The 15,292-nt window shown below is 37.0% G+C and overlaps 1 protein-coding gene across 2 annotated transcripts in view; it reads right to left on the minus strand.

Moving 5' to 3' along the window:
- Nucleotides 1–15,292, minus strand: part of LOC117413200 (mannosyl-oligosaccharide 1,2-alpha-mannosidase IC-like) — a 109,954-nt gene that overhangs the window by 41,731 nt on the left and 52,931 nt on the right. For both annotated transcript variants that reach the window (XM_058997524.1, XM_058997525.1), the window contains exon 3: nucleotides 8,315–8,430. In XM_058997524.1, coding sequence (XP_058853507.1) covers nucleotides 8,315–8,430 — 116 coding nt within the window. The remainder of the gene's footprint in view (nucleotides 1–8,314; nucleotides 8,431–15,292) is intronic.

Here is a 15,292-nt window from a genome sequence, read left to right on the forward strand (position 1 = left end):
AACTAAAGGGCTTGGATTCGTATGAAAACGCATAGTGATGGATAACAACATGGGGTCCAACCTTCAATTCAGATGATTACTCACGTGTGTCTGAGTGAAAGGAAACAAAGGAACCACTCCTTCATTTAGTAGAAATGTTTTTCTACTAAATAGAAACATAGAAACATATGCTTTTTTCATGTTATCTTCCTTGCTTTTTAATTTTTGCTTCAGTAAGCTTTTGAACAGCATTTTACTACTGAAGAAGAAGAAGAAGAAGAAGAAGAAGAAGAAGAAGAGAAAGAGAAAAAAGGGAAAAAGAAGAAAAAGAAGAATTATCATTTATTATATATTTTTTTATTTATATAATTACTTGTTTACAATCGGGTGCTACAACCAGTAACATTTTTATTTTAACATAATTATATATGTTTCGTGCAAAAAAAAAAGCCATGGAACCTATTCAGTTGACCTGTACATTGCATTTGCAGATCTAAATAGCGCCTTCATTTACATGATTTAAATAAGAACATTAACATTTTTAGACAGAAATAACCTGAAAAGTCTAGCATTCACTGTTGGACGTTTGATTTTCAGATCCCAATTAGCACTAATCTTGGACTACCTAATGTGAATCAGGCAAAGTGGTCCAAAATTAGTGCTTATCCAGGTCTGCAACCAACAGTGGCGATATTTAGAGCAACAGAATTACGCTCTCACCTGAAGAGGAGACCTTTGGCGTCTTAAAAGCTAGTGTATCTGAGATACCTACTGTACTGTATTTAGATGATACTATTAAAAGGTATTATAAGAAAAAATTGCTTTGCCATGACTGTATGCCTCATGGTATAAAAGCTTAACAACCCCAGGCCCTCTGAGATAAGCAAATGCCTAGTACATTGTGTTTTCATTAGCTGATTTTTCATTTTGAACTCTCATAGGTGAATAAACAGCAACATGACACATGCAAATGATAGCTTAGCCTTGGCTAATTTGGAAAACTCTTCCACACAAGGGGCCCAGTTTCAACAGTTCAATAGTGCAAAGAGTGTAGCTGGCATAATGCCTTCCTTTCGCAGCAATGTATGCTGATTCCCCTGCAGTAGTATACCTCCAGTTTCTTAAAACTCAGGTCTGCTAGAGGAAAAGGTTTTCAGCAGGGATTGTTTTTATAACAATACTTATTGGCATACAAAGTGCTCTATAGCGTTTCCATGCATGTTGTGTTCAATGAGGTTCCCATACTGAACCAGGCATACCCTTGAACACTGCTTACATAAATAAAAAAACATGAACACTTGCATTCAGATCCAACTATAAGGAATTAAATTCCATAGTTAAGAAATCAATCTTTTATACTATTTGTTTCTTGTATTCGGGGAAGACTTTTCTTGTCTTCATCATTATCTATGGCTTTTAAAAAAAAACACACTTGACAGCTTCACTGAGCTGGCATCACTCTCTGCAACCTAGCTGCCTACATCAGTTCTGATTTTCCCAATAGAAACAAATACAGGAGAAAGATTTCCAAGCTATCACATGATAAAAGCTGCATTTTGAGCACTGTTAAGTTGTAGGATGATGAAGCTGAAAAGGCTAACATGGGAGTTTTCTCCCCAATCACCTGTCCATCAGCTTTACATTATGTGTGAAGGTTTTTTTTTTGGTTGCTTATCACTGCCAACTGCACTGTAAACCAAACAAGTGATCTTTTCTTAATTATTGAGTGAAATCATTTCCTTAAAAGACATGTTAGTGAGGAAAACATATCCAAAGTAATGTCATTCATCAAAAGCAACTTCGATCACTTGAGTTCCAGTAAACCGAACAAGTTACTTGGACTAGATATACAAAGACATTTTAAATGGACCTTTATTGAGTCAATGTGAATAGTATCATAGTTTCATAATATAAGGAACTGATGAACGAACTCCAAGCAATAGTGGGCTAGATTCTCAAAGCTGTTGACTCCAAGACATCATTAGCATGATTTGCTTCAGAAAGAAAAAACGGCCCCTCCACAATTACTGCTGAAGTGCCTTTTCAGGTGTTCTATACATTTCTGACACTGTGCTGTATGAGACGTCAATTTGTGCAGACTTGGATACAGAATTGCACAGCAACCAGTCACCTAGATCCCTCTGTCAAAGTTCTGTCTTGTCCGCCATGACTAAAACTGACTAGCAACAAAGAGATACCGTTTTTATATTTTACCAAATGCATGTTCGGGATTCCAATTCGTATGTGTTTCATTCGCTTCTAATTAACACCGGAAGAGTTGTCTCAAAAAATCCTGAAGGAAGAAAAATCTCTTCCAGAATAATTGCCTACAGCCTTACTACAATGATGGGTTCTTCTATCTGAAGGTGCCGTAAAAATTACACTGCTTGATTTGAACGCAGCATATGCTTAAAACTTCCAGTCATGTTAAAGCACAAAACTTTGAGCACAGAAACAATTGTATCCATTGTACTGTAGATGACAGGGTACAGACGCACAATGTTTTCACAGTATTAAGCACTGTAATGTTTTCCATGGGGAAATCCTACCTGAAATCTAAGACAAACACACAACGCGATAGAGTTTCAATTACAGTATATGTGAATCTGGTCATCGGATAACTTGATAACTTGAATCAATGGCCATCTGCACTATTTTAAACCTGATCATGCCTTAATCCAATCAAACATCTGCATATACAATTGTGTAAGCATCTTCTTCTGTCTGTGGTGAGGGCAATGATGGTAGATGCCACATGTTTTACCTTTGAGCTATGTGTCCATATGGGGTGCTTGCAGGCTTTATTGACATTGCAGCATCGCATCTGATAAGCCACCTGGATCCACTCAAATGCAAGGAGATCCGTTGTGATACCATAAGTCCTGTGAGTGATTTAGTGTGTAATTCACTATGGGCTTCTTCATTTTAGATCTGCAAACGATGACATGCTAGGTTAGTTCGAAATGATCCTTGCCACGGAACATCTGCACACAGCTTTGGCTGATTTCTTCTGACACTTGTAGCAGCAGCCATAAAAGATCTATGGGGACAAGTTGCTTTAATAATTATTCAAAATGCCATCTAAATGTTAAGTTTCGTTCCATAGGATTTCTAGAACGGACCCTAGTTGGTGCCGTCACAAATAAACCTTCATGGATCATTCACTCAAATTGCAATGGTGGGGCTCTTCTTCTTGCTATAACCCCAACCTGAACTCAAAGGCCACTTTAATAGGACAGCAGGACAGTCTTCGCTCCAATATTAAGACTCCAACCATTTGTAAATACAAAGACTAGGCTGGATCCATTGATTCACCAGTAAACATCCAGTCATCTTCCTTGGTCAGCAAAATCCCCAGATCTCAATCCCATTGAACAGTAGTGGGATGCACTTGAATGTTGCATCGGTGGCTGAAATTCTCTACCCACCTCATTGACATGACCCAGTTGGTGGATGTACTCCTGAAGGAATCACTAAGTGTTGACTAAGGGTGGTCTAAAGAGGCTAGGTTAAGGAAATAGTTCTGCATTGTTTACTGATCTTGAGAAAACTCTGTCTCATCTCCTACATCCTACAACTTAACAGTGCTCAAAATGCATATTTTATCATATTTACTTGGGTGAGCTGTGTGACAGCTTAAAAAGCTTCCACCTTTATTGTTTCTATTGAGAAAACGATTGTTTCTATTGGGAAATGTAGAACTGGCGTGGGCAGGCAAGTTGCCAGCATAGCCCCTGGAACAGAAGAAAGTATAAATCAATTGGTTACAGTTGGACTGAATGAGGAATTTTGTGGTGTGCTGTATATGCCACATCATCTCCGGGCTATCTTTGAGGTAGGTGGTTGTTCTTATTATCCACCCCATCCCTACACTTACATATTTGCAAAAATAACGGGTGACAATTAATTTCTTTAGACCTTTTCCTATTGTATAGAAACATCCACCACATTTGAGTTGAACTCACTGAGGAAATCAGTTTAGTTTTCCTTGTGGCAACGTCTTGCTATCTGTGCCTGAAACTGGCCCTTGATCAGTATGGTACTGGTTGACCAAAACTCCTAGCAACGACATTGCCAGAAGCGACAATATTAGTGATACATGATACTTTGCATTGAACAAGGCAGGATTTAATTTAAAAAAGTTCTGCAAGTGTCACTGTCTTAATCATCTAGTGACTAACTGTATTAAGTATGGTAATTCCTTTTTTCTTTTTAAGGCAGCTTTCTGCCAACTTTGAAAATACATGACCACCCGACGATCTAACTGCTTAACTGTTCCCACCAATCACATGATGCTTTGAGATCTATTGCATAAATAGCAGAGGAAATTGACTGCATTGAGAAAAGCACTGCCACCGTGCTAAACAGGTTATTAAATAGTAGCTTGACGGAAAATTGCTTAATTTGCTCTGAAAAGAAAGAGGTGGCAGGAATGGCACAACGCAATTCAGAAGGTCTCCTGAATACCGAATGAGCAATTAAAGTAAACTAAACTCATCATTACGGGATGTTTTAGTATTTAAAAATTTCTGCCAAAGTTTTGATGTGTAAAATATGTAAAATGTATCTGGCAGGCAAATTCATACAACTGCCTATTAACAGAGTTCCCAGGAGAGGCAGAGGGAACCGTTTCCATTCTTACCATCACCTGAGTGGCAGGATTTCTCTTTTTTCTGTGCTGAGTTGAAAGTTGTGTGTGTGTGCGTGTGTTTCTGCGTGTCAAGTGTCAAAGGAAGCTTAAAAGTCTTGTGCAGAGCTATTCAAGAACCCTGACTATTATAGCAATCTTTTTTTTTGTTTACCTTTGTAATGTTTTTTTTTGTGCTATACCACAGGCAAAAAAAAATTGTACAAAGAAACATCTTGTCAATGTATTTTCCATAACACAATGCTTATCAATGAAATGTTTGACTAGGTTTATAACAAAGCGTTGGTTTTATCCTTACTACAGTAAGTGATTATGGTAGGCTAGTCTCAATCCTTTTCACATTTCACAAAATATTCTGAAAGCCTTTTCCACCACCTCCTTTTCATATATCTCTCCCTGCTGGGGAGGGGGGGGGGCAGTGGTCTTCCATCATCTGGCCTTGGCTGACCTCTGGCCGTCATTGGAGATCACACCTCAATTGAAAGCGGGTCCTTGCCAAACTATCTAATCCAGGGATGCCCAATCACGGTCCAGGAGGGCTATTCTACTCCAGGTTTAACAGGTAAAATGATACAATTAACTCTTTCAGGGTCTGGACGGAGGTTTAATTGGGTCAAACAATTTAGAACAGGGTTGGAACAAAGACCAGGAGTGGAAGGGCCCACTTTGGACCCCCCTGTCCTAATCATTCAAATACTACCTTATATGCATGACAGATATCAAGCTGTACTTTGAATAGCTAATCAAATACCGTAATTGCATAAATATTAAGATTCTCATTGCTCTGGTAGCCTGTTATACTTGCTCACCTGAAGAGAATCCTCTTCACACCTTCAACATTAAAAAGCCAGCACTGACATGCTTTGACCCTGAAGACTTACTGGTGTGTAATGACCTAGAAAGTGAAACAGACTACCCAAAACAAAATCAGTAGTTTTCAATGCTGCTGTGGTAAAAAAAAATAAAAATACAACTTCCCACAGAGCAATACAACATGGCAGGTACCAAACGATAGCCAACAATATTTTAGGACCATTACCATGGGTCATTAAAGGCCCTGCAGCTACAACTGTTATTGCATTTACTGCTAAATGCAGGCACCATCTGTCTCAATAAAATGTCCCGTTGTCCAAATAGTATTAAAACTGTACAATGCAGCATTACCAACCCACACAACACCTTGACTGATAGCAACCTTCAATCATGACCAAAGTGTTTTTCACACAGGTGCATTATATATCGAGATGAAGAATTAGTTTGGGAATGTGTTTAATACATGTATTTATGTACAGCCATAGTTTTGGATGCTACAATCCATAACAGCTCTTGTTTGAATGCCTTTATACCCACTTAATGCATAAGCTTTTCAAAATCTATCTGTCTGGTCTATACGTTATCTTGCCATTTAAGTATGTATGTGTCCTTATAGACATTCTATAAAATGTACCCTCTATAACCTAATGAAACAGTGGTCAGTTGTTATGCAGCATGTCAGGTCGTTATCTGCCAGTAAATACAATGCCAGCTCCTCTAAATTAAATTTGAATGCATTAGTCTGCCATAACTGGATTACGAAGAAATGCTGGATGCAAAGAGACCTGCGGCAGAAGATTTCATTCATTGAAACTGGTTGAAAGCATTTTAATAATGCACTTTCTTTTTTGGCATGGTGTTCGGCATGGATTATTTATCTTTATGAAACAAACATGTTACAAAAAAAGGCACTGTTACTAAGTAAAGAGATACCATTTTGAATTAAGCTGGCAGTGTAGTGCTTGGTTGTATTTGAAATGTAACTAGTTAAAACCAGATCTGGTTTATATCAATGCACCGGGATCATTAATTTCCAGTTATCTATACAGTAGTGATTATATCAAAACACAATTTAATGGTTTTTTAAGATTTTCAACCAACACACCACATAATACCAATGCATTTTATAACAGAGTCAATGAACTCTGTGTCTGTACTTTATTGACAGTAATGTTCTGCACCGTGCAATATACAGACCTCCACATCAACTATTAGCACTTAATAAAACTAATAATCAAGAGAACAAACAGAACACTCAACTGAAAAGCTTGGAACTCATTACTATAGAAATATTAATTATTTCAGTTATGAAGTGCATCTCTTGAAACTGATGCATTTCTGTACCTCCGCAAGCTCGGCTGAAAAACATTTAAATTACTTTAATTGATATGCATAGTGTGGAAGCCCCAAAACTCTGGAATGTTCTTATATTCTGCTAGTGGCAACATATTAACAACATAGTATGGGACAGGAGACAGCAGACTTTTTTTTTTTTAATACATTAATACATTCAACTAAGCACCTGCAATATGCAGCATACACTTTTGTTTTATGGACTGCCCCTTGTCTGACTCATTCATGTGTTATGCAAATGGTATCCCTGGCATGCTTTCTGTAATACTGGTACTCTATATAAAAGCTGCATATCTCAGTCTTAGCTACAGTGGGGCAATGATTTTGATAAAAGGGTGATGTTAGACTTAGTACACTTGCTTGTGTTTCACGAAGAACAATCTCTGAAGTTAAATAAGGTGCCTTCAAAATAATGAATGACATTTATAAAGAGTAACTTGTATACCAGTATAGAGTAGGAGAAACTGAACGTAGCCAGAATTTGTAATGACAAAACTCATTTATCTGAACAAGAAGAATCATTCCTTTCGTGGAGAAATGTTCTTGTTCTGAAAATTAGATCGTTTTTTTCAAATGTCAGCCGTTTTCAGTAGTACTTGAACAACATATGTCTTCTTGAAATACATGAAAGACACTGTCCTTAACTTACTGGGAACTACACTCCAACAATCTGACAAATTGAGTACAGCCTTTTCACCAAACCACTATGCAGGAGAAACAAACTAAATATTCTCCTAGGTGTCTTTATGCTGTATTCACATAACTGGCAATATCTTTCAGTGAGTGAGGATAGCAGGACTCAATTAAGTACATCCTCACAAGACAAGAAACCAACAGAACCATAAGTCATTTTAAAAATTCCAAAAGAAAATAAAATTCTCCCAACCCAGAAAGCTAACTTAGAAGCAATTGAATAGTATTCACAGTAATTGAAGAGTATTATTTTACTCCAACAGCTTACTGACCTCAGATCTCATCCTTCAATTCAACAGCCGATCCTCAGCTCACTGGTAGAGTATATAGAATCATTAACTGGACTATACGTTCCACGTTCCTTTAAAAGTTGTGTACAAAATGACCCATCTTTAGGTGAAATATTACAGTCCAATGCACGTGCAATAAAAGGTGTAATTATACACTTGAATATAGTATCATATTTTGACCTTACCAAATAAAACAAATCAGGAGCACAGTGGAAAATAAAGCCCCTTGTTTTGAAATCCCATTTATGAGATTCAAGGGCAGCAGTGTGGAGTAGTGGTTAGGGCTCTGGACTCTTGACCGGAGGGTTGTGGGTTCAATCCCCAGTGGGGGACACTGCTGTTGTACCCTTGAGCAAGGTACTTTACCTAGATTGCTCCAGTAAAAACCCAACTGTATAAATGGGTAATTGTATGTAAAAATAATGTGATATCTGTATAATGTGAAATAATGTATAATGTGATATCTTGTAACAATTGTAAGTCGCCCTGGATAAGGGCGTCTGCTAAGAAATAAATAATAATAATAATGAGAACTTACCGAATTCATATCAAGCTCTTTCTCCACCCAGCTTTTAGCTTCTTCAAACTCCTCCAGCATCCCCATGATGTACAGGGTATCAAGTGAATCCACGATGGAGGCTCCTCTGAGTCCCCCTGCATGGTGAGAGAAAAGCAGCAAAGTCAATAGGCAACTCTTAACAAAATGCAACACCAGCATATCAGCAACTGTGACAGGACTGCCTTTGATCTTCTCCACTCAGCCCACTGTCAGCTTTTGCAATGCCATTATGTGCTTTCGAATCTACAGTACATTGAGCAAAGTATGTTGCTCTTAATGTATTTTATTGCATTCACGTGTAATATACAATGATATTAGCCTGGAATGTGATGCACTTACACAGACATAACTGGGATTAAAAAGGTAAGAAGGCAATGAAACGCAATATTTGTTATATTCAGAAATATATTGTGAACCTCATTTTATTTGTGGGCCATTCATTTTCATTGATTCCGCCATGCAGTGGATCCCATAGAAAAGTTCCCTGGGACCCTGGTAGGCATGGTAACTGCGACTGCAGTGCACCGTGGGCTATCGATCAGTTACCGTGGTAACTCTTCTTTTTTTTCTTATAGAAAAGCATAAACTACATTTTGTGAAAAAATCCCCTGAAGAGCTCTGGTGCATTTTTCTTTAGAACTTAAAAAAAGAAATACCCTGAATGGACGTCACTTGGTGTCGTTTCAATGGAACCGACTGTATCTGTATAATCGCTAACTTGCGAGTTGCGCATTGTACTGTATACAGCTCCACTGTTGAGTTTCAAAATGTTATACCCTCACTAAAAGGTCAATAAGTCAAAGATTTCACAGCAGGAAGCTTATTGTGATGAGGGAAAACAATATTTATAAATCACTCAATCCCTGACAAGTTTAAAGCACTGTCACAATAAAGCCTGTGGAAGAGTGACAATGGAAAAAAAAAATCACTCTCCACACAATCATTGCTTCCCGATTCCAATCTAGCTAGAGTTGTCTTGTCTTGTTGGCTGCAAAGCTAAGGAACTGCAACCGGAGAACAGTTGGGCAATATGTCTTGTCACTTCTATCACAAGATGTGGTTTCAGATCCCTGGCTTGGGCTCATCAGGATTCCTTAAAAAACAACTTTTGAGTTAGTGCTTTTCAGATTATTTACAGAGAAAACCAATTTTATCTGTGTCAAAAGAGGTTAGCGGTATTGAAATGTCATGGTATGGTAGGCCCTGATCGCTCTGAACTGAATGTGACTGTATGGCTAACTATCTTTTTTTTTAAGTATATTTTCGGTTTTCAACTTGGCTGGTACGCTTGATAAGATTACTCCAGTCACCAATCCCACGGCAGGGTTTTGATTGCTCAGAGCCACATCAGGGTACAGTCGTATGCATAATGGTCTTCCTTTTGGGACGCAGTTCATCTTCACCTGCTTTTTGGAAATTCAACAGCATGCCTCATTTACAGTCCCCTCGAGTGCAGGTATGGCCTTGGATGGATGATCAGTTACAGGGCTCAACAATTTCACAGGTTTCTTTGTCTTTCCCTGGCGTGTATTTTAGCATAACAGACCATCGCCTCTCCAGAAGGTGACCTACTATCTCAGTAAACGTTTCTGGTCTGTAACAAATGGCTTCCCTTATGAAAGACACTGTCAGCTTGTTCACTTTTGGCTATATTTTAATGAAGGCCCTGATGTCCTTATAGTACTGTTTATAATAGTTAATATGTTGATATATATTAACTAACTGTGAATTAAATATGAACCACATTTGTTAACATACTAGTAACCTAGTAGTTAATTAAGCAATAACTTTAGGGCTGGTTAAACGTACAAGGAAATAAGGGCAGCTTTGTCTGGGGAAGTCACGGCCACTGTCATGTAATAGCCAGTTAATAAACTATAAAAGTGGCAACATGGCAAACCAAGGTAAACTATGGTAAATTCATAGTAAGACTGCAACAATGCCATGCAAAAAGACTGTGGCAAACTTGTACAAGGAACTGTTCTAGTTTCCAGTACTACTTGTATAAGGAACTGTTCTAGTTTCCAGTACTATAGGGTAGAATATTTAAAGATATCTCTTTTTTTTTTTTCATTAGTTCCAAGACCTGTTAGTTCGATCGCATTTCAATTAGTGGAATTAATTCAGCGTCCCTTCTGAAATCACTTCGGATATCTTGTTTAGTTAATGCCGCAGATATTGAATGGCTGTCATTATTGATATAACTGATAAAATGTTCAATGCATCTTTTCAGGTGATTTTAATCAAAGTCGTCACAATTGCAATAGTAATAATTACTCTAAGATTGAGGTTTTCTTTAGCTGTGCTAATCATCTTCGCTTGATAGAACATTTATATGACATAGATAATTATGTTTTTTTCATGTTTAGTGTATAGTAAGATAATATAATGGCTTTTTAAAAAGTAAATTATTTATGCATCTTTCTTAAATTGATCCCTCATACTAATTTCGAAAAGTCATAGTAAAATCTTCCAGACTAAATTATCAATACAAGAATTCAATAGCACTGGGTTATATCTTGACTCGGTACTATAATGTTTTTTCTTCAATAAGGAATATGTTACAATTGTCTGCAATCCTTTTTATTGCACACTGTAACATTGTTACAGGTGCATCTGGCCCTGAATTCGGCAATCTTTTCTTTCTCCTCTTTTGATTGATGCAATGGACAGGAGCACTGTATGTGAAGGAGAAAGAACATTGCTGTGTTACAAAATTGGTAGCCTTTGCTGAATAGCATTTCAAGTATGCCCCTATCAAAACAGTTGTCAATTAAATAGAAGATATTCAATTTTTGTCAACATATTTACAGAAGATAAAGTAAAACGTCTATAATAACAATCTTCAAATGTATGGGTAAGTCACGCAAGTAAACTAAGAATTAAAATACATGTACACAAAGCACTACTTTATATTTATAAAAACTGCTTACACTGCTTTATATTTATAAAAACTGCTTACACGTTTTAAGGTGGCAGCCTTAGTTGTAGTCATTTACAAAAAGTTACCATATGCAGTGAGTCAATCAATCAAAACCTTTAATTTATCCAGATGAGTCAATTGAGAACAAATTCTCATTTACAATGACGACCTGGCAAGAGGCTCACACCACCACAGCAAACAACATCAAACACAAGAAATAAGATCAAACTCTCATGCCAATTGTTAAAAACAACACAAAACATACATCTCATATTCACAGCAAAATGCCATGGAACTGATTTATCTACTAAATTTGCAATCTGTACAATGAAAGTGCACCATCACCATTCAAGAACATGACAGAGACTTTATACTCTTTCATGGCCACCACAATCCCCTGGCCTTAATCAAATTGAGCATGTTCGGGATGTTCGGGAATCGTTTTTTGCCATATACTTGTACTTACTAGAACCAAAGTCATTGTATTTTATCTTGCTCTTAATTGTATTAATACTTGTAATGTGATTCTTGAAATGTATTTTTGTTTACGACTGTAAGTCGCCCTGGATAAGAGCGTCTGCTAAGAAATAATTATTAATAAATAATAATGAACTTGAATCATCAGCAATATGAATGACTTAATATTGAATGGTTTAACATCCCTCGAGAAACCTTGTGTGTCAAGGCTGTGATCAATGTAAACTGAGACTCTGCCTGATATTAGGTACAGGTCCTATTACAAGCAATTTACTTGTAATATATAACTTTTTAGGTTAGATACTGTATGTTGGGTTGGCAACAGATCACCTCACTTGTATTCCTCGTAAGACAGCACACTGCATGACTCAGTATTGGCACAGTGTATAATAATATAAAACTTGGTACGGGATTTGCAGTGCCCGATTGCTCTAAAACGACATGAAGATTATTTAGAAATGTATTTATTCTCAAAAGAAGCTTGGCCAACTTCTTAAAAAAGGACATGGTTTTTCATGTAGCGGCAATCACATGCAATACAGCTTGAAATGTAGGACACTGTTGCATTAAGAATCCTGATAAGATATTGCAATACAGCTGGCGCAAGACAAGATTATGCCTTGCATGCTTTTTTCCAGATTCTTGCAGCAAAATCTATTGGAATGCATGCTCCCTGAGTGTTGGTTTCACACTGTTCTTGAAATAATTACATTTTATTGTTGGGTTTTTTTATGCCTGATGCAGTAGAAATATAAACATAGATCATTTTCACTGATAATGATACTCTATTGCAATAGCGTAGTTAGGTGTTACAGAGATTTAAAAGCACTAGCGTAATTTCTTCATATATCATGCAACATGTATATAGTGTGCACCCTGACTATAATGAGCATGACTGAACAACGCACTCCTCTTCTATACTACCCTATCAAACACACCATACTATACTCTACTGCTTCTAGAGGCTCGCAACACAGCGTTTTACAGGTCTGAGCTAGGCAACAGGACAGATTGTAGCCAGCACCATGGCAACTGACATCACTGTGATTTGTAGACCTCTTCCATGCCTTTATTCTTCCATAAGCTGATAGAGCAGGAGAATAGGTCTTCTGGAACAGGTAGAGGACAATGGGGTGACAAAGGAACTACTCTACTGCTTTTCCAGAAGAGATACATTAATGCGGCTCATATACTGTTAAATATTTAGTTGTCAGTGTTTATTTTTGAGGAGTGCAGTAAATACATAAATACAGTCATCAGAACTGTTTTTTTTTATATATATATAAGACTTGTGTATTTTTTCTATGTAATTATTTGATTGAACATACCTTTCATGTAAAATTTTAAAAAATAACTTCAGTAGTTACATTTTCTTATGTGTTAAATGTCATTTTCAGTATTCAAAAACAGAATCCCATAATCCCAAGAACACTGCCCACCTTGTACCTGTTGCACAACCCATATATAACACACACTTTTATTTAATTTGTGTGCATTGTCTTTGGAATATGACTGTACAAAAACAGAAGCGGTGCTTGTGGAAGAGGCAGGATTGGTGAAAATCTATCTAGACAGCAGATAGCACAAGCAGGGACAGTGTCCGCTTACCCCTATCTCCCATAAACCAATATGACTAACCATACAGCATTTGGCGTCTTTTAAAAACTTTAAAAGTATCCATAGCAACTATGACAAATTGTGTGGTGGTTTTGCAATGTGGATCACCAAACTGTTGAAAAGCTAGGGGACTCTCCTGTCTCTTTTTTCCATTTTATATCTTTCTCTGAACACATCCTGATGAATTTCTATTTCGTTGAGGAAGTTAATGCCTCCAATAACAACAGATTAAGTCGATTGTGCATATACGCAACATGAGATAAAGCTGGCAGATTTTCCACTGCATTAGTAGTAGTCTGGCTTTGCTAATCTAACGACTTGAACGCTTAAAGCACAGGCAATCATTTCTATTTCGAAATGTGTTTTCATTTCCTACAGGCCCTTTGGGTGTCATGTTTATGCAACTGAAGAGTCAAGAGACAAAGGGCACCCGGGCGATACTGGGACTGCATACCAGAGCAGCCTTGTTATTAGGTTGATCTGAAGGAAAATAAAATATTTAATTAAATTGGCCTTGGGTGATTACTGAGGTCTCACGAATGGAGGTTTGTTTGTATCACATTAAATCCTTGCATTAAATAAAATAATAGGCTGCAAGGGCTCCATTGTAGAGAAAACGAAAGTCACAAAGGTGGAACAGTCGTGTTATTTTGCACTGGGTTACATATCATAGGGAGATTGCTCATAATTGCTGGAATGTGGGCCCAAAGCAACTGCAAAGGTTCCACAGGTCAATAGAACTCCTCTGTAAGCGTGGTTTGATGGAAATTACCCCTACCAAATCCTATACCGATACATCAACAAATGATCAACTGCCGTTCTGATATATGAAAAAATATGACTATTGATGGGGAATCTTGCATTTTTATATTCCAGTCATGTTAAATTCTGTGTGTTTTCCTTGTAAGGTTCATTCCCAGACACATTAAGCAAATTGGTGGCTGTGGGGAACTGTTAAAGGTCCCCAGAAAGCAGGTGATTTAGAACAAAAGACACATTAAGCAGCACTGCAAGGCATTCCGTGCACTGCAAGACAGCTTTAACACAAGTATATTTGAGCACAGAACATTGCTCTTATATTGCAGAAGTGCAAGCAAGTGAAAAATATCCTGGACTTGGTTGTTTGATCAACATGCCTTCGCTTAGTAAACAACAGATTCAGCAGTTCTCAGGATATAAATATAATGAAATTCCACCTGTGCTATTACAGAGAAAATATACAAGGCTTTGAATGTAGAAAAATAAGTACATATTGCCTCTGAGACATATGGAGAATATAAAAATGTATGGATTAAAGGCATGTTACTTTATTAATAATGATATCCTGTGATAAAAAACAAAAATCACTTTCACCAAGACTATGTATTTCCAAAAAAAAATATTTGAAACCCATTGTACACTTAATAATACAGTGATTATATGCAAGATATTAAATTCAGTCTATATGATATTTTACTAGAATTCTGTTTCAGATATTGCTTTTACAGTGACACACACACGCACACACACACACACACACACACACACACACACACACACACACTTATATATATATATATATATGGATTTATGAAAAAAAACTAAGTTAAACTGAGATATTGCAATAGCATTTGCCTTTCTTTTTTATTTTGCTTGCTTGCTTGTGGTAGTTTTGATTCAAGTTCCATCCTTGTCCTTTACAGTTTATTCAGCCATCAGCAACGTCAGCATAAAGCCTGTCCTTGTCTCGATGTGAAGAAATATTATTGAGCTAAAGGTTAGCAACCAGAAGTGCCTATAGATATGAAAAAAAGATATATATATATATATATATATATAAAATGATAAGTCCCATGGTAAAGAAATCTCTCTAATGTATTTTTTTAAAAATCAATCTAGTCACTCAAATGGCTCTTTACCAATGTTCCCAATGACCCTACTGAACAGGTCTCTGTGGTTTG

This window comes from Acipenser ruthenus, chromosome 23 (genome assembly GCF_902713425.1).
Source record: "Acipenser ruthenus chromosome 23, fAciRut3.2 maternal haplotype, whole genome shotgun sequence".
Lineage (NCBI taxonomy): Eukaryota > Metazoa > Chordata > Actinopteri > Acipenseriformes > Acipenseridae > Acipenser > Acipenser ruthenus.